The sequence below is a fragment of the Bombina bombina genome, chromosome 2 (genome assembly GCF_027579735.1).
Source record: "Bombina bombina isolate aBomBom1 chromosome 2, aBomBom1.pri, whole genome shotgun sequence".
In the NCBI taxonomy this organism is placed as follows: domain Eukaryota; kingdom Metazoa; phylum Chordata; class Amphibia; order Anura; family Bombinatoridae; genus Bombina; species Bombina bombina.
Genome location: NC_069500.1, coordinates 485,796,841 through 485,815,187, shown reverse-complemented (window position 1 = coordinate 485,815,187; position 18,347 = coordinate 485,796,841). Strand labels below are relative to the sequence as shown.

The 18,347-nt window shown below is 43.0% G+C and overlaps 1 protein-coding gene across 1 annotated transcript in view; it reads right to left on the bottom strand.

Annotated features, from left to right (window-relative positions):
* The window catches only part of LOC128649104 (RNA-binding protein EWS), a 41,841-nt gene that overhangs the window by 12,832 nt on the left and 10,662 nt on the right, over positions 1-18,347 (bottom strand). The window contains exons 4-6 of the mRNA XM_053702178.1: positions 1,866-1,988; positions 267-399; positions 26-123 (exon numbers count right to left, since the gene is read on the bottom strand). Of these exons, the coding sequence (XP_053558153.1) occupies positions 26-123; positions 267-399; positions 1,866-1,988 (354 nt within the window). The remainder of the gene's footprint in view (positions 1-25; positions 124-266; positions 400-1,865; positions 1,989-18,347) is intronic.

Here is an 18,347-nt window from a genome sequence, read left to right as displayed (position 1 = left end):
AGGGGGGAAAGGGGGAGGAGCTTACCTGGTGGTGGAAAGGGAGGTGGGATAAAGCCCTCAGGTTTTGGAGCCTTGCACTGATTACACTCTGTTCTCCAGGCAAAATTTTGGTTTCCACAGCCACTATTACAAAAAATATATATGTTTAAAAAAACAAACAACCCAGAACTGAACTACCTCAAACTGTATAACTGAATTTTTAGTGGCAATAAAAAAAAAAAAAAAAAAAAAAAAAAACACACACACACCACACACACAATACTTACGGGTTTGGACACTGCCAGTCTCCAGCCCTGTGTTGTGAATTGATGTTAACTGGGCTACCCCGTGGTCCACGTGGGCCTCTTGGCATAAATCCTCCACGCTCTCCGCCTCTGCCACCCATTCGGCCCATGGGACCTGAAAAAAAAAAAAAAATTGATTTTTTTTTATTATTCTTACCTGATAAACTATATTTCTTGGTGGTGAGCGTCCACGATTCATTACTAATGGAAACTGACCCAACTATCTTCACTTAGTACTAGATTAGAAGCAAAAACTGGGAGGGTCAGGGAAGTGAGAGGGATATTAAAGTTCTTGCTGTTGGGTGCTTTTGCCTTCTCCTGGTGGCCAAGTAATGAATCAAAAATTTCCACTAGCCATTGGCGAGTGAACATTTAACGGTGGCTAGTGAAAGTTAGTGAGTGTTGGGCTACGTACTACAAATTTTATCTGAAGGGATATTAAAGGGACCGTTCACCCAAAAATTTTCTCCCCTTTAAATTATTCCCAATAATCCTTTTAACCTGCTAGAGTATTAAATTGGTTACAAGTAGCCCCTTTACTCCTATTTCAGCATTTGAAACAGCTGATTTAGCCTGTGGTATCGCCACCTATACTGAACAAATACTGGAGTATAGGCTATTGAATAGCCTAAGTATACACAGCCAGCAGAAGAGATTACACTCTCAGTGGGATGCAGGATAGTTAAGTAATACAATGATCATTTTCCATTGTTCTATGTATTGAGCTTTGGTGTTCCAGCCAAATAAAAGATAAGGAAGCAAATCTGTTTACACAAACTTAGAACATAATGAGATCTGATATCACCTTTAAGTTCAACCCATTGTAATAGGCTGTGGTTTCAAAGCACAGAATCAGCTACTTCATATACACAAATAAGCACGAAAATGAAATTTCTCAAATATTTTATACTCTGCAGTTGGTATAACAAGTCATTTAAAATACATTAATGGAAAACAATTTTACAGTGTACTGTCCCTTTAAATATCCATGAAAGGGCAAGAATAGGATATTCCTCTAGGTCTATAGGGACCCCATTAGTGCTTATACTTACTTCTGAGAGGGTTAACAGGGGCAGAAAGATTGGAGAGAAAAAAAAATAAAAAAAATAATGGAGATGAGAGAGAGAGAGAGATATGGACAGAGAGAAGGGAGGGGGGTACAAAGGAAGATTGAAGACAGGAGGCAGTGGAGAAAGACTAGTTATAAATTGTTTTTCCATGTCTATGACCTTCCATTAAATGTCAAAACACTGCACTTTCAGTTCAACAACATTTTTCTGTCCAGCAGTTGTCTTCCCCAGAACCCTAGTTGATGTTGCTTATGGCTATGCACTTATTTTTCTCAATTACTGTATGTCGCATTATTTAATTTATAGTATAAAAAAAAAAATATATAAAAAAAATTCACAATAAGGTGTTTCATATTGGCAAAACATAAGAAAAGAAGTGGGTGGGTTAATAGGTGTTGTATGGGTGAGATCAAATGTGGCGAGTAACATTTTGGGCTGGCTAGTAGCTAAGGGCTTGAAATGTTGAGACAGACATCTTGCCATCCATGAAAATCCACAAGAAAGTAATTACCTCCACGCAAGAGGGGAGGCTGTCCTCGACCATCACGTTGAAGCATTCCACCTCTCATGCTACCAAGCAGGGATTTCTTGCGAGCCATTGACACCTTTAACTTATTACCCTGAAACTCTTTACCTAGATAAAGAAAACAATGTTTTTAGCCAGGATCACATCAAAACAAAGGCAATACATATTAATTTCAGTTTAAAACACACAAAAATACAATGTTTAAAGTTAAAAATCTCTCATCTCAGGCATAACTGCTATTTAACAGCTCTGCTGTGGTGCTCTTTGCCTCCTCCTGCTGACCAGGAGGTGAAACTCCAATTAGTAATTATGATCCGTGGACTCGTGTCTTAAAAAAGAAATTGTAAATAAGGTCTTGCATGTACCGCTTGTAATTAAATGGTGTTTACAAGTTTTCTTTCCAAAAACTTTTTAATGGGTGCTAAATTGGCTAAAATGTAAGCCAATATTAAAAGCTAAAAAAATTTAATAAAACTATTCAATGTTTATCAGTAAAATGTAGGTTAAATTTGTGCTATGGATTGGTATATTATATATGTTGTATAACTAGTATATCCACTAGGTGGCAACACTTGCCCATTTATTTTTTAGTGCCTAATTTTTTTTTTTATCTATTTAACACAACTTTTGTAATATGTAACAAAGCATGAATAAGGGTTAAGTGTAAGCCAGAAAAGTCGCTTTGTTGGATCCTGCACTTATCTGAAAAAATTATAGTAGTAATAATTGTATGCTTACCTGATAAATTTCTTTCCAGGTATGGAGAGCCCACAACGTCATTCAAATACTAGTGGGAATATAACTCCTGGCCAGCAGGAGGCGGCAAAGGGCAACACAGCAAAGCTGCTAAGTGTCACTCCCCTACCCATAATCCCCAGTCATTCGACTGCAGGGAAATGGAAAAAGAATTACACAAAGGTGTAGAGGTGCCTGAGGTTTAGTCAAAAATAACTGGTCTTAATAAAGGGTGGGGTCGTGGACTCTCCATATCCAGAAAGAAAACATTTATACTTACCTGATACATTTCCGGTTTCTTTCCTAAGATATGGAGAGTCCACATCATCATTCAATTACTAGTGGGAACTAATACCCAAGCTAGAGGACACAGAATGAACAGGGAGGGAGAACAAGACAAGCAGACCTAAGCAGAAGGCACCACCGCTTGAAGAACCTTTCTCCCAAGAGAGGCCTCAGCCGAGGCAAAAGTATCAAATTTGTAAAACTTGGAAAAAGTATGCAGAGGGGACCAAGTTGCAGCCTTGCAAAGCTGTTTCACAGAAGCTTCATTTTTGAAAGCCCAAAAAGAGGAGACAGCCCTAGTGGAATGAGCTATAATTAATTATCTAAGGAGGCTGCTGTCTAGCAGTCTCATAAGCAAAACAAAGCATACTTCTCACTTACGTTTTCCTGAAAAACAAACAGGACAGAAGACTGGCGAAAATCCTTAAGTCGTCTATAGGTAGAATTTTAGAGCACGCACAACATCCAAGTTGTGCAACAGACGTTCTTAATGAGGATTGGGATAGAGAACAAAATATAAAGTATAGCCCAGCACTCACTGCCAAATGTCCACGATAACATGATTTAGGTCAGTTGGTGACCGAAATGTCGTTTTTGTGATGTCTCACTAATAAAAGGACTTTGATGTACCTGTGGTGCTGCTGTTTTTTGGTTCTACAGAGAGAACGAACAACCATTTCCTGATTAATATTTCTATTCGAAACCACTTTAGGAAGAAACCCCAATTCGTACGAAGAAACGCCTTATCCGAAAGGTAAGGCAAATCACACTGCAAAGCCGAGCGTTCAGAAACTTATAGCAGAAGAGATATCAATTAGAAACAAAACTTTCCAAGATAGCAACTTAAAGGACAGTATACACTCATTTTCATATAACTGCATGTAATAGACACTACTATAAAGAATAAGATGCATACACTGATAAAAATCCAGAATAAAACAGTTTAAAAATTTACTTAGAAGCTCTGTTTAGTTAGCTCTGTTGGAGAGGTAGCTGGAAAGCCCACTGCAAGTGGGAAATAAGACACTCCCCCCTCCCCCTTCTTTTGCATATGAAAAGACCCTTTACATAAACAGGAGCAAGCTGGAGAGGGTAGCTGACTGTATTCTCATAAAACTTTGGGGCTTGGTTAGGAGTCTGAAAATCAGAATAATGTTATGTAAAAATAAACAAAACTATACATTTATAAAAAAAACAGAATTTATGTTTACCTGATAAATTTCTTTCTCCTACGGTGTGTCCGGTCCACGGCTTCATCCTAACTTGTGGGATATTCTCATTCCCTACAGGAAATGGCAAAGAGAGCACACAGCAAGAGCTGTCCATATAGCCCCCCCTCTGGCTCCGCTCCCAGTCATTCGACCGACGGTTAGGAGAAAAAGGAGAAACTATAGGGTGCCGTGGTGACTGTAGTGTATGGAATAAAAATTTTAAACCTGACTAAAAGTCAGGGCGGGCCGTGGACCGGACACACCGTAGGAGAAAGAAATTTATCAGGTAAACATAAATTCTGTTTTCTCCTACATTGGTGTGTCCGGTCCACGGCTTCATCCTTACTTGTGGGAACCAATACCAAAGCTTTAGGACACGGATGAAGGGAGGGAACAAGTCAGGTAACCTAAACGGAAGGCACCACAGCTTGCAAAACCTCTCCCCCAAAAACAGCCTCCGAAGAAGCATAAGTATCGAATTTGTAAAATTTGGCAAAAGTATGCAGAGAAGACCAAGTCGCTGCCTTACAGATCTGTTCAACAGAAGCCTCATTCTTGAAGGCCCCTGTGTAAGCCACAGCTCTAGTAGAGTGAGCTGTAATTCGTTCAGGAGGCTGCCGGCCGGCAGTCTCATAGACCAAACGGATGATGCTATTTAGCCAAAAGGAAAGAGGTAGCAGTAGCTTTCTGACCTCTCCTTTTTACCAGAATAGACTACAAAGAAGATGTCTGTCTGAAATCCTTTGTTGCTTCTAAATAGAATTTTAAAGCACGAACTACATCTAAGTTATGTAACAAACGTTCCTTCTTCGAAACTGGATTCGGACACAGAGAAGGAACAACTATTTCCTGGTTAATATTCCTATTGGAAACCACCTTTGGAAGAAAACCAGGCTTAGTATGTAAAACTACCTTATCTGTATGGAACACCAGATAGGGAGAAGTACACTGCAAAGCAGACAATTCGGAAACTTCTTCTAGCAGAAGAAATAGCAACCAAAAACAGAACTTTCCAAGATAGTAATTTAATATCTATGGAATGCAAAGGTTCAAACGGAACCCCTTGAAGAACTGAAAGAACTAAATTTAGACTCCATGGAGGAGTCATAGGTCTGTAGACAGGCTTGATTCTAACTAATGCCTGTACAAACGCCTGTACATCTGGCACGGCTGCCAAACGTTTGTGCAACAAGACAGACAGAGCAGAAATCTGTCCTTTTAGAGAACTAGCTGACAAACCTTTAACCAAACCCACTTGGAGAAAGGAAAGTATCCTAGGAATTCGAATTTTACTCCAAGAGTAACCCTTGGATTCGCACCAACAGATATATTTTTGCCATATCTTATGGTAAATTTTCCTAGTTACAGGTTTCCTGGCCTGAACCAGAGTATCTATAACTGAATTTGAAAACCCACGCTTAGATAGAATCAAGCGTTCAATTTCCAAGCAGTCAGTTGCAGAGAAACTAGATTTGGATGTTCGAATGGACCTTGTACTAGAAGGTCCTGCCTCAAAGGTAGCTTCCATGGTGGAGCCGATGACATTCACCAGGTCTGCATACCAAGTCCTGCGTGGCCATGCAGGAGCTATTAGATTCACCGAGGCCTTCTGTTTGATCCTGGCTACAAGCCTGGGAAGGAGAGGGAACGGTGGAAATACATAAGCTAGATTGAACGACCAAGGCGCCACCAATGCATCTACTAGTGTCGCCTTGGGATCCCTGGATCTGGACCCATAGCGAGGAACCTTGGACTTGGAGTTCTGACGAGACGCCGTCAGATCCATATCTGGAATGCCCCATAGTTGAGTTAACTGGGCAAAGACCTCCGGGTGAAGTGCCCACTCCCCCGGATGGAAAGTCTGACGACTCAAATAATCCACCTCCCAGTTGTCTACTCCTGGGATGTGAATTGCAGATAGATGGCAGGAGCAATCCTCCGCCCATTTGATGATCTTGGATACCTCTCTCATCGCCAGGGAACTCTTTGTTCCTCCCTGATGATTGATGTACGCTACAGTCGTCATGTTGTCTGACTGAAATCTTATGAACCTGACCTTCGCTAGTTGAGGCCAAGCCAGGAGCGCATTGAATATCGCTCTTCGTTCCAAAATGTTTATCGGGAGAAGAGACTCTTCCCGAGACCATAGACACTGAGCTTCCAGGGAGCCTTGTTCAGAGCGGCAAAGAGAATGACTGGGGGGCGGAGCCAGAGGGGGGGCTATATGGACAGCTTTGCTGTGTGCTCTCTTTGCCATTTCCTGTAGGGAATGAGAATATCCTACAAGTAAGGATGAAGCCGTGGACCGGACACACCAATGTAGGAGAAACATAATTTATGCTTACCTGATAAATTTATTTATCTTGTGGTGTATCCAGTCCACGGATCATCCATTACTTGTGGGATATTCTCCTTCCCAACAGGAAGTTGCAAGAGGATCACCCACAGCAGAGCTGCTATATAGCTCCTCCCCTAACTGCCATATCCAGTCATTCGACCGAAACTAGCCGAGAAAGGAGAAACCATAGGGTGCAGTGGTGACTGTAGTTTAAAATTTAGACCTGCCTTAAAAGGACAGGGCGGGCCGTGGACTGGATACACCACAAGAGAAATAAATTTATCAGGTAAGCATAAATTAGGTTCTCTCTTGTTAGGTGTATCCAGTCTATGGATCATCCATTACTTGTGGGATACCAATACCAAAGCTAAAGTACACGGATGAAGGGAGGGACAAGGCAGGTACTTAAACGGAAGGAACCACTGCCTGTAGAACCTCTCCCAAAAATAGCCTCCGAAGAAGCAAAAGTATCAAATTTGTAAAATTTTGAAAAGGTATGAAGCGAAGACCAAGTCGCCGCTTTGCAAATTGTTCAACAGAAGCCTCATTTTTAAAGGCCCAGGAGGAAGCCACAGCTCTAGTAGAATGAGCTGTAATCCTTTCAGGGGGCTGCTGTCCAGCAGTCTCATAGGCTAAGCGTATTACGCTCCGAAGCCAAAAAGAAAGAGGTTGCCGAAGCCTTTTGATCTCTCCTCTGTCCAGAGTAAACAACAAACAGGGAAGATGTTTGACGAAAATCTTTAGTCGCTTGTAAGTAAAACTTAAAAGCACGGACTACGTCCAAATTATGTAAAAGACGTTCCTTCTTTGAAGAAGGATTAGGACACAATGATGGAACAACAATCTCTTGATTGATATTCTTGTTGGAAACTACCTTAGGTAAAAACCCAGGTTTTGTACGCAGAACTACTTTATCTGTATGGAAAATCAGATAAGGAGAATCACATTGTAAAGCTGATAACTCAGACTCTACGAGCCGAGGAAATAGCCATCAAAAACAGAACTTTCCAAGATAAAAGTTTGATATCAATGGAATGAAGGGGTTCAAACGGAACTCCTTGAAGAACCTTAAGAACCAAGTTTAAGCTCCATGGAGGAGCAACCGGTTTAAACACAGGCTTAATTCTAACCAAAGCCTGACAAAATGCCTGGACGTCTGGAACCTCTGCCAGACGCTTGTGCAAAAGGATAGACAGAGCAGAAATCTGTCCCTTTAAAGAACTAGCTGATAATCCTTTATCCAAACCCTCTTGGAGAAAAGACAATATCCTAGGAATCCTAACCTTACTCCATGAGTAATTCTTGGATTCACACTAATGAAGATATTTGCGCCATATCTTATGGTAGATTTTCCTGGTTACAGGCTTTCGTGCCTGTATTAAGGTATCAATGACTGACTCGGAGAAGCCACGCCTTGATAAAATCAAGCGTTCAATCTCCAGGCAGTCAGTCTCAGAGAAATTAGATTTAGCAGAGGGGACAAATCTGTGTAATCCACATTCCACTGACTGAGCATGCATAATTGCAGCGGTCTGAGATGTAGGCGCGCAAATGGCACTATGTCCATCGCCGCTACCATTAAGCCGATCACTTCCATGCACTGAGCCACCGAAGGGCGCGGAATGTAGTGAAGAACACGGCAGGAATTTAGAAGCTTTGATAACCTGGACTCAGACAGGTAAATTTTCATTTCTACAGAATCTATCAGTTCCTAGGAAGGAAACCCTTGTGAGGGGTGATAGAGAACTCTTTCCTTTATTCACTTTCCACCCATGCGACCTCAGAAATGCCAACACTATGTCCGTATGAGATTTGGCAATTTGGAAGTTTGATGCCTGTATCAGGATGTCGTCTAGATAAGGGGCCACTGCTATGCCCCGTGGTCTTAGGACCGCCAGAAGAGACCCCAGAACCTTTGTAAAAATTCTTGGGGCTGTAGCTAACCCGAAGGGAAGAGCCACAAACTGGTAATGCCTGTCTAGAAAGGCAAACCTTAGGAACCGATGATGATCTTTGTGAATCGGTATGTGAAGGTAAGCATCCTTCAAATCCACTGTGGTCATGTACTGACCCTCCTGGATCATAGGTAGGATTGTCCGAATAGTTTCCATTTTGAACAATGGAACTGAGGAATTTGTTTAAGATCTTTAGATCCAAAATGGGTCTGAAGGTTCCCTCTTTTTTGGGAACCACAAATTTGAATAAAATCCCTGTCCTTGTTCCATCTGTGGAACTGGATGGATCACTCCCATTATTAGGAGGTCTTGCACACAGCGTAAGAATGCCTCTTTCTTTTTCTGGTTTACAGATAAACTCGAAAATGTGAAATCTCCCTTGTGGGGGGGACGCTTTGAAGTCCAGAAGATATCCCTGAGATATGATCTCCAACGCCCAGGGATCCTGAACATCTCTTGCCCACGCCTGGGCGAAGAGAGAAAGTCTGCCCCCTACTAGATCCGTTGCCGGATAGGGGGCCGTTCCTTCATGCTGTCTTAGAGGCAGCAGCAGGCTTTCTGGCCTGCTTGCCTTTGCTCCAGGCCTGGTTAGATTTCCAGGCCGGCTTGGATTGCGCAAAAGTTCCCTCTTGTTTTGTAGCAGAGGAAGTTGATGCTGCACCTGCCTTAAAGTTTCGAAAGGCACGAAAATTAGACTGTTTGGCCCTTGATTTGGCCCTGTCCTGAGGAAGGTTATGACCCTTACCTCCAGTAATGTCAGCAATAATTTCCTTCAAACCAGGCCCAAATAGGGTCTGCCCCTTGAAGGGAATGTTAAGTAATTTAAACTTTGAAGTCACGTCAGCTGACCAAGATTTAAGCCATAGCGCCCTACGCGCCTGGATGGCGAATCCAGAATTCTTAGCCGTTAGTTTAGTCAAATGAACAATGGCATCAGAAACAAAAGAATTAGCTAGCTTAAGTGTTCTAAGCTTGTCAAGTATTTCAGTCAATGGAGTAGCTGTCTGAAAGGCCTCTTCCAGAGACTCAAACCAGAACGCCGCAGCAGCAGTGACAGGAGCAATGCATGCAAGGGGCTGCAGGATAAAACCTTATTGAATAAACATTTTCTTAAGGTAACCTTCAAATTTTTTATCCATTGGATCTGAAAAAGCACAACTGTCCTCGACAGGGATAGTGGTAGAAACTGCTCCCTCCACCTTAGGGACCGTCTGCCATAAGTCCCGTGTGGTGGTGTCTATTGGAAACATTTTTCTAAAAATAGGAGGGGAAAAACGGCACACCGGGTCTGTCCCACTCCTTAGTAATAATTTCTGTAAACCTTTTAGGTATTGGAAAAACGTCAGTACACACCGGCACCGCGTAGTATTTATCCAGTCTACACAATTTCTCTGGCACTGCAATTGTGTCACAGTCATTCAGAGCAGCTAAAACCTCTCCAAGCAACACCCGGAGGTTCTCAAGCTTAAATTTAAAAGTAGACATATCTGAATCAGGTTTCCCCGAGTCAGAGACGTCACCCACAGACTGAAGCTCTTCCTCAGCTTCTGCATATTGTGACGCAGTATCAGACATGGGCCTTAAAACATCTGCGCGCTCTGTATTACGTCTAACCCCAGAGCTATCGGGCTTTCCTCTGAATTCAGGCAGTCTGGCTAATACCGCTGACAGGGTATTATCCATGATTGCCGCCATGTCCTGCAAAGTAATCGCTATGGGCGTCTTTGATGTACTTGGCGCCATTTTAGCGCGAGTCCCTTGAGCGGGAGTCAAAGGGTCCGACACGTGGGGAGAATTAGTCGGCATAACTTCCCCCTTGTCAGAATCCTCTGGTGATAATTCTTTTAAAGTTAACAGCTGATCTTTATTGTTTAAAGTGAAATCAATACATTTAGTACACATTCTCCTATGGGGTTCCACCATGGCTTTTAAACATAATGAACAAGGAGTTTCCTCTATGTCAGACATGTTTATACAGACTAGCAATGAGATTAGCAAGCTTGGAAAACACTTTAAATCAAGTTAACAAGCAATATAAAAAAATGTTACTGTGCCTTTAAGAGAAACAAATTTTGCCAAAATTTGAAATAACAGTGAAAAAAGGCAGTTACACTAACGAAATTTTTACAGTGTATAACAAGTTAGCAGAGCATTGCACCCACTTGCAAATGGATGATTAACCCCTTAATACAAAAAACAGATTAACAAAACGAAAAATATGTTTTTTAAACAGTCATAACAATTGCCACAGCTCCTACTTTTGAAGCCTTTTGAGCCCTTCAGAGATGTCCTATAGCATGCAGGGGACTGCTGAGGGAAGCTGAATGTCACAGTTTGTAATTTTAACTGCACCAACTGTAACTTTTATACTATAACAGTGGAAAGCCTCAGGAAACTGTTTCTAGGCAAAATTAAAAAGCCAGCCATGTGGAAAAAACAAGGCCCCAATAAGTTATTACCAAAGCATATATAAAAAACGATTAAACATGCCAGCAAACGTTTTATATTGCACATTAATCAGAGTATATACCTCTGATAGCAAGCCTGATACTAGTCGCTATTAAATCACTGTATTTAGGCTTTAACTTACATTAATCCGGTATCAGCAGCATTTTCTAGCAAATTCCATCCCTAGAAAAACTTAACTGCACATACCTTATTGCAGGATACCCTGCAAGCCATTCTCCCTCTGAAGTTACCTCACTCCTCAGACATATGTGAGAACGGCAGTGGATCTTAGTTACTTCTGCTAAGATCATAGAAAAACGCAGGCAGATTCTTCTTCTAAATGCTGCCTGAGATAAAATAGTACACTCCGGTACCATTTAAAAACAAACTTTTGATTGAAGAAAAAACTAAACTATATTTTACCACTTTCCTCTAACTACCTCGAGCTATGTTGAGAGCTTGCAAGAGAATGACTGGATATGGTTGTTAGGGTAGGAGCTATATAGCAGCTCTGCTGTGGGTGATCCTCTTGCAACTTCCTGTTGGGAAGGAGAATATCCCACAAGTAATGGATGATCCGTGGCCTGGATACACCTAACTAGAGAAAAAAACCTTTATGGGGCATATAAATAGATCTACAAAACATTTATGCAAAGAAAAAATAATGTGTATAATGTCCCTTTAATATCTATGGAATGCATTGGCTCAAACGGAGCCTGCTGCAAAACTTTAAGAACAAGATTAAGGCTCCAAGGAGGAGCAACAGGTTTAAACACAGGCCTGATAAAAAGATTGAACATCTGGCACATCCGCCAGACGTTGTTGTGTAGCAAATTGGATAATTTAGAAATCTGACCTTTCAGAGGACTGACAACCCTTTCTCCAGATCTTCCTGGAGAAAAGACAAAATTCGAGGAATCCTGACCCTACTCCAAGAGTAGCCCTTAGATTCACACCAGTAAAAAGGTAATTACACCATAACTTATGGTAAATTTTTCGAGTAACAGGCTTGCGAGCCTGGATCATGGTCTTAATGACCGACTCAGAAAATCCACGCTTAGACAGAAGCATTCAATCGCCAAGCAGTCAGCTTCAGAGAAACAAGAATTGGATGGAGGAATGGAGCCGTAGTTAGAAAGTCCTTCCTCAGAGGCAACCTCCAAGGCAGCCGAAAAGACATCTTCACTAGGTCTGCATACCAGATCCTGCAAGACCATGCAGGAGCTATTAGAATTACTGATGCTCTCTTGTTTGATAAGAGCAATAACTCATGGAAGGAGCGCAAACGGAGGAAACTGGTATGCTAGACCTAAATCCCAAGGAACCACCAGAGCATCCATCAGAGCAGCCTGAGGATCTCTTGACCTTGAACAGTACCTTGGAAACTTGACGTTCTGCCAAGACGCCATTAGATCCAACTCAAGCACCCCCCATGAGAGGGTAAACCTGGAGAACACCTCCAAATAGAGAGCCCACTCCCCGGGATGAAATGTCTGTCTGCTCAGGAAATCCGCTTCCCAGTTGTCCACTCCAGGAATGTGGATGGCAAACAAACAATTGTGAGCTTCAGCACTCTGAATAATCCGTGCCACCTTCACCATAGCTAAGGAACTCATAGTTCCTCCCTGGTGGTTGATGTAAGCAACTGAGGTGATATTGTCCGATTGAAACCTGATAAACCGGGCTAAGGAAGATTGAGGCCAAGCCATCAGAGCATTGTAAAATCGCTCAACTCAAGATGTTTATGGAGAGAGAAGACTGATTACCAGACTGCTCCTCAGCCTAGCAGGCTGGCGTTCATGGTCACAATCACCCAGGAAGGTCTCCGGAAGCATGTGCCCTGAGACAGATGGTCCTGAGAAAGCCACCACGGAAGAGTCTGTTGTCGACTGGTCTAGATCTATCCTCAGACAGATCCGAATAGTCTGTCCCATTGTCTGAGTATGCATAATTACAGAGCTCTCAATTAAAATCAAGCAAAGGGAATGATGTCCATGGAAGCAACCAGACTAATTACCTCCATACATTGAGCCAATGATGGCCAAACAGTAGACGAGAGGCGCAAGAGGAGAGAATTTTAGATTTTCTGACCTCCGTCAGAAAAATGTTCATAGATAGGGAATCTATTATGATCCCTAAGAAACCACCCATGTAGCTGGAACAATGGAACACTCTTCTAGATTCACTTTCCAACCGTGGGAACGTAGAAAAGACAAGATCACTGTATGAGTTTTCTAGTTGAAAAGATGGCGCCTGAACCAATATGTCGTCCAGGTATGGTGCCACTGCAATTCCCGAGACCTGATCAATGCCAAGAGAGCCCCCAGAACCTTTGAGAAAAATCTGGGATCTGTGGCAAGGCCAAACAGAAGAGCCACAAACTGAAAGTGTTTGTCTAGAAAGGCGAATCTCAGGAATTTGTGATGATCCCTGTGGATGGGAACATGAAGATATGCATCCTCCAGGTCTATCGTCGTCATTAACTGACCCTCTTGGACCAAAGGAAGAATGGAACGAATGATTTCCATTTTGAAGGACGATACCCTAAGAAACCTGTAGAGGCACTTTAGGTCTAAAAACATAATTTATGCTTACCTGATAAATTCCTTTCTTCTGTTGTGTGATCAGTCCACGGGTCATCATTACTTCTGGGATATAACTCCTCCCCAACAGGAAATGCAAGAGGATTCACCCAGCAGAGCTGCATATAGCTCCTCCCCTCTACGTCAGTCCCAGTCATTCGACCAAGAATCAACGAGAAAGGAGTAACCAAGGGTGAAGTGGTGACTGGAGTATAATTTAAAAAATATTTACCTGCCTTAAAAACAGGGCGGGCCGTGGACTGATCACACAACAGAAGAAAGGAATTTATCAGGTAAGCATAAATTATGTTTTCTTCTGTTATGTGTGATCAGTCCACGGGTCATCATTACTTCTGGGATACCAATACCAAAGCAAAAGTACACGGATGACGGGAGGGATAGGCAGGCTCACTATACGGAAGGAACCACTGCCTGAAGAACCTTTCTCCCAAAAATAGCCTCCGAAGAAGCAAAAGTGTCAAATTTGTAAAATTTGGAAAAAGTATGAAGTGAAGACCAAGTTGCAGCCTTGCAAATCTGTTCAACAGAGGCCTCATTCTTAAAGGCCCAAGTGGAAGCCACAGCTCTAGTGGAGTGAGCTGTAATTCTTTCAGGAGGCTGCTGTCCAGCAGTCTCATAGGCTAAACGTATTATGCTACGAAGCCAAAAAGAGAGGGAGGTAGCAGAAGCTTTTTGACCTCTCCTCTGTCCAGAATAAACGACAAACAGGGAAGAAGTTTGACGAAAATCTTTAGTTGCCTGCAAGTAGAACTTGAGGGCACGAACTACATCCAGATTGTGTAGAAGACGTTCCTTCTTTGAAGAAGGATTTGGACACAGGGATGGAACAACAATCTCTTGATTGATGTTCCTGTTAGTGACTACCTTAGGTAAGAACCCAGGTTTAGTACGCAGAACTACCTTGTCTGAGTGAAAAATCAGATAAGGGGAATCACAATGTAAGGCTGATAACTCAGAGACTCTTCGAGCCGAGGAAATAGCCATTAAAAACAGAACTTTCCAAGATAACAATTTTATATCAATGGAATGAAGGGGTTCAAACGGAACACCCTGTAAAACGTTAAGAACTAAGTTTAAACTCCATGGCGGAGCAACAGCCTTAAACACAGGCTTGATCCTAGCTAAAGCTTGACAAAAAGCCTGGACGTCTGGATTTTCCGACAGACGCTTGTGTAACAAGATGGACAGAGCTGAAATCTGTCCCTTTAATGAGCTAGCTGATAAACCCTTTTCTAAACCTTCTTGTAGAAAAGACAATATCCTAGCGATCCTAACCTTACTCCAGGAGTAACCTTTGGATTCGCACCAGTATAGGTATTTCCGCCATATTTTATGGTAAATCCTTCTGGTAACAGGCTTCCTAGCCTGAATCAGGGTATCAATAACCGACTCAGAAAAACCACGTTTTGATAAAATCAAGCGTTCAATTTCCAAGCAGTCAGCTTCAGAGAAGTTAGATTTTGATGTTTGAATGGACCCTGTATCAGAAGGTCCTGTCTTAGAGGTAGAGACCAAGGCGGACAGGATGACATGTCCACTAGATCTGCATACCAAGTCCTGCGTGGCCATGCAGGTGCTATTAGAATTACTGATGCCCTCTCCTGTTTGATTTTGGCAATCAATCGAGGAAGCAGCGGGAAGGGTGGAAACACATAAGCCATCCCGAAGTTCCAAGGTGCTGTCAAAGCATCTATCAGAACTGCTTCCGGATCCCTGGATCTGGACCCGTAGCGAGGAAGTTTGGCGTTCTGGCGAGACGCCATGAGATCTATCTCTGGTTTGCCCCAACGTCGAAGTATTTGGGCAAAGACCTCCGGATGAAGTTCCCACTCCCCCGGATGAAAAGTCTGGCGACTCAAGAAATCCGCCTCCCAGTTCTCCACTCCCGGGATGTGGATTGCTGACAGGTGGTAAGAGTGAGACTCTGCCCAGCGAATTATCTTTGATACTTCCATCATTGCTAGGGAGCTTCTTGTCCCTCCCTGATGGTTGATGTAAGCTACAGTCGTGATGTTGTCCGACTGAAACCTGATGAACCCCCGAGTTGTTAACTGGGGCCAAGCCAGAAGGGCATTGAGAACTGCTCTCAATTCCAGAATGTTTATTGGCAGGAGACTCTCCTCCTGATTCCATAGTCCCTGAGCCTTCAGAGAATTCCAGACAGCGCCCCAACCTAGTAGGCTGGCGTCTGTTGTTACAATTGTCCAGTCTGGCCTGCTGAATGGCATCCCCCTGGACAGGTGTGGCCGATAAAGCCACCATAGAAGAGAACTTCTGGTCTCTTGATTTAGACTCAGAGTAGGGGACAAATCTGAGTAATCCCCATTCCACTGACTTAGCATGCATAATTGCAGCGGTCTGAGGTGTAGGCGCGCAAAAGGTACTATGTCCATTGCCGCTACCATTAAGCCGATCACCTCCATGCACTGAGCTACTGACGGGTGTTGAATGGAATGAAGGACACGGCATGCATTTTGAAGCTTTGTTAACCTGTCTTCTGTCAGGTAAATCTTCATTTCTACAGAATCTATAAGAGTCCCCAAGAATGGAACTCTTGTGAGAGGAAAGAGAGAACTCTTCTTTTCGTTCACTTTCCATCCATGCGACCTTAGAAATGCCAGAACTAACTCTGTATGAGACTTGGCAGTTTGAAAGCTTGAAGCTTGTATTAGAATGTCGTCTAGGTACGGAGCTACCGAAATCCCTCGCGGTCTTAGTACCGCCAGAAGGGCACCCAGAACCTTTGTGAAGATTCTTGGAGCCGTAGCCAATCCGAATGGAAGAGCTACAAACTGGTAGTGCCTGTCTAAGAAGGCAAACCTTAGATACCGGTGATGATCTTTGTGGATCGGAATGTGAAGGTAAGCATCCTTTAAATCCACAGTGGTCATGTACTGACCCTCTTGGATCATGGGTAAAATTGTCCGAATAGTTTCCATTTTGAACGATGGAACTCTTAGGAATTTGTTTAGAATCTTTAAATCTAAGATTGGCCTGAAAGTTCCCTCTTTTTTGGGAACCACAAACAGGTTTGAGTAGAACCCTTGTCCTTGTTCCGACCGCGGAACCGGATGGATCACTCCCATTAATAACAGATCTTGTACGCAGCGTAGAAACGCTTCTTTCTTTATCTGGTTTGTTGACAACCTTGACAGATGAAATCTCCCTCTTGGGGGAGATAATTTGAAGTCTAGAAGGTATCCCTGAGATATGATCTCTAGTGCCCAGGGATCCTGAACATCTCTTGCCCAGGCCTGGGCGAAGAGAGAGAGTCTGCCCCCCACTAGATCCGGTCCCGGATCGGGGGCTCTCGGTTCATGCTGTCTTTGGGGCAGCAGCAGGTTTCCTGGCCTGCTTGCTCTTGTTCCAGGCCTGGTTAGGCTTCCAGCCTTGCCTGTAACGAGCAACAGCTCCTTCCTGTTTTGGTGCAGTGGAGGTTGATGCTGCTCCTGTTTTGAAATTCCGAAAGGGACGAAAATTAGACTGTCTAGCCTTAGCTTTGGCTTTGTCTTGGGGTAGGGCGTGGCCCTTACCTCCTGTAATGTCAGCGATAATTTCTTTCAAACCGGGCCCAAATAAAGACTGCCCCTTGAAAGGTATATTAAGTAATTTGGACTTAGAAGTAACATCTGCTGACCAGGATTTTAGCCACAGCGCCCTACGTGCCTGTATGGCGAATCCTGAGTTCTTAGCCGTAAGTTTGGTTAAATGTACTACGGCCTCCGAAATGAAAGAATTAGCTAGTTTAAGGACTCTAAGCCTGTCCGTAATGTCGTCTAGCGTAGATGAACTAAGGTTCTCTTCCAGCGACTCAATCCAAAATGCTGCCGCAGCCGTAATCGGCGCGATACATGCAAGGGGTTGCAATATAAAACCTTGTTGAACAAACATTTTCTTAAGGTAACCCTCTAATTTTTTATCCATTGGATCTGAGAAAGCACAGCTATCCTCCACCGGGATAGTGGTACGCTTAGCTAAAGTAGAAACTGCTCCCTCCACCTTGGGGACCGTTTGCCATAAGTCCCGAGTGGTGGCGTCTATTGGAAACATCTTTCTAAATATTGGAGGGGGTGAGAACGGCACACCGGGTCTATCCCACTCCTTAGTAACAATTTCAGTTAGTCTCTTAGGTATAGGAAAAGCTTCAGTACTCGCCGGTACCGCAAAATATTTATCCAACCTGCACAGTTTCTCTGGTATTGCAACGGTGTTACAATCGTTGAGAGCTGCTAAGACCTCCCCTAGTAATACACGGAGGTTCTCCAATTTAAATTTAAAATTTGAAATATCTGAGTCCAATCTGTTTGGATCAGAACCGTCACCCACAGAATGAAGCTCTCCGTCTTCATGCTCTGCGAGCTGTGACGCAGTATCAGACATGGCCCTAGCATTGTCAGCGCACTCTGTTCTCACCCCAGAGTGATCACGCTTGCCTCTTAGTTCTGGTAATTTAGACAAAACTTCAGTCATAACAGTAGCCATATCTTGTAATGTTATCTGTAATGGCCGCCCAGATGTACTAGGCGCCATAATATCACGCACCTCCCGGGCGGGAGATGCAGGTACTGCCGCGTGAGGCGAGTTAGTCGGCATAACTCTCCCCTCGCTGTTTGGTGAAATTTGTTCACATTGTACAGATTGACTTTTATTTAAAGTAGCATCAATACAGTTAGTACATAAATTTCTATTGGGCTCCACCTTGGCATTGGAACAAATGACACAGACATCTTCCTCTGAGTCAGACATGTTTAACACACTAGCAAAAAAACTTACAACTTGGTTATAATCTTTTTTAGCAAAAACGTACTGTGCCTCAAAGAGGTACTAAACGATTAAATGACAGTTGAAATAATGAACTGAAAAAACAGTTATAGCATCAACTTTAAAACAAC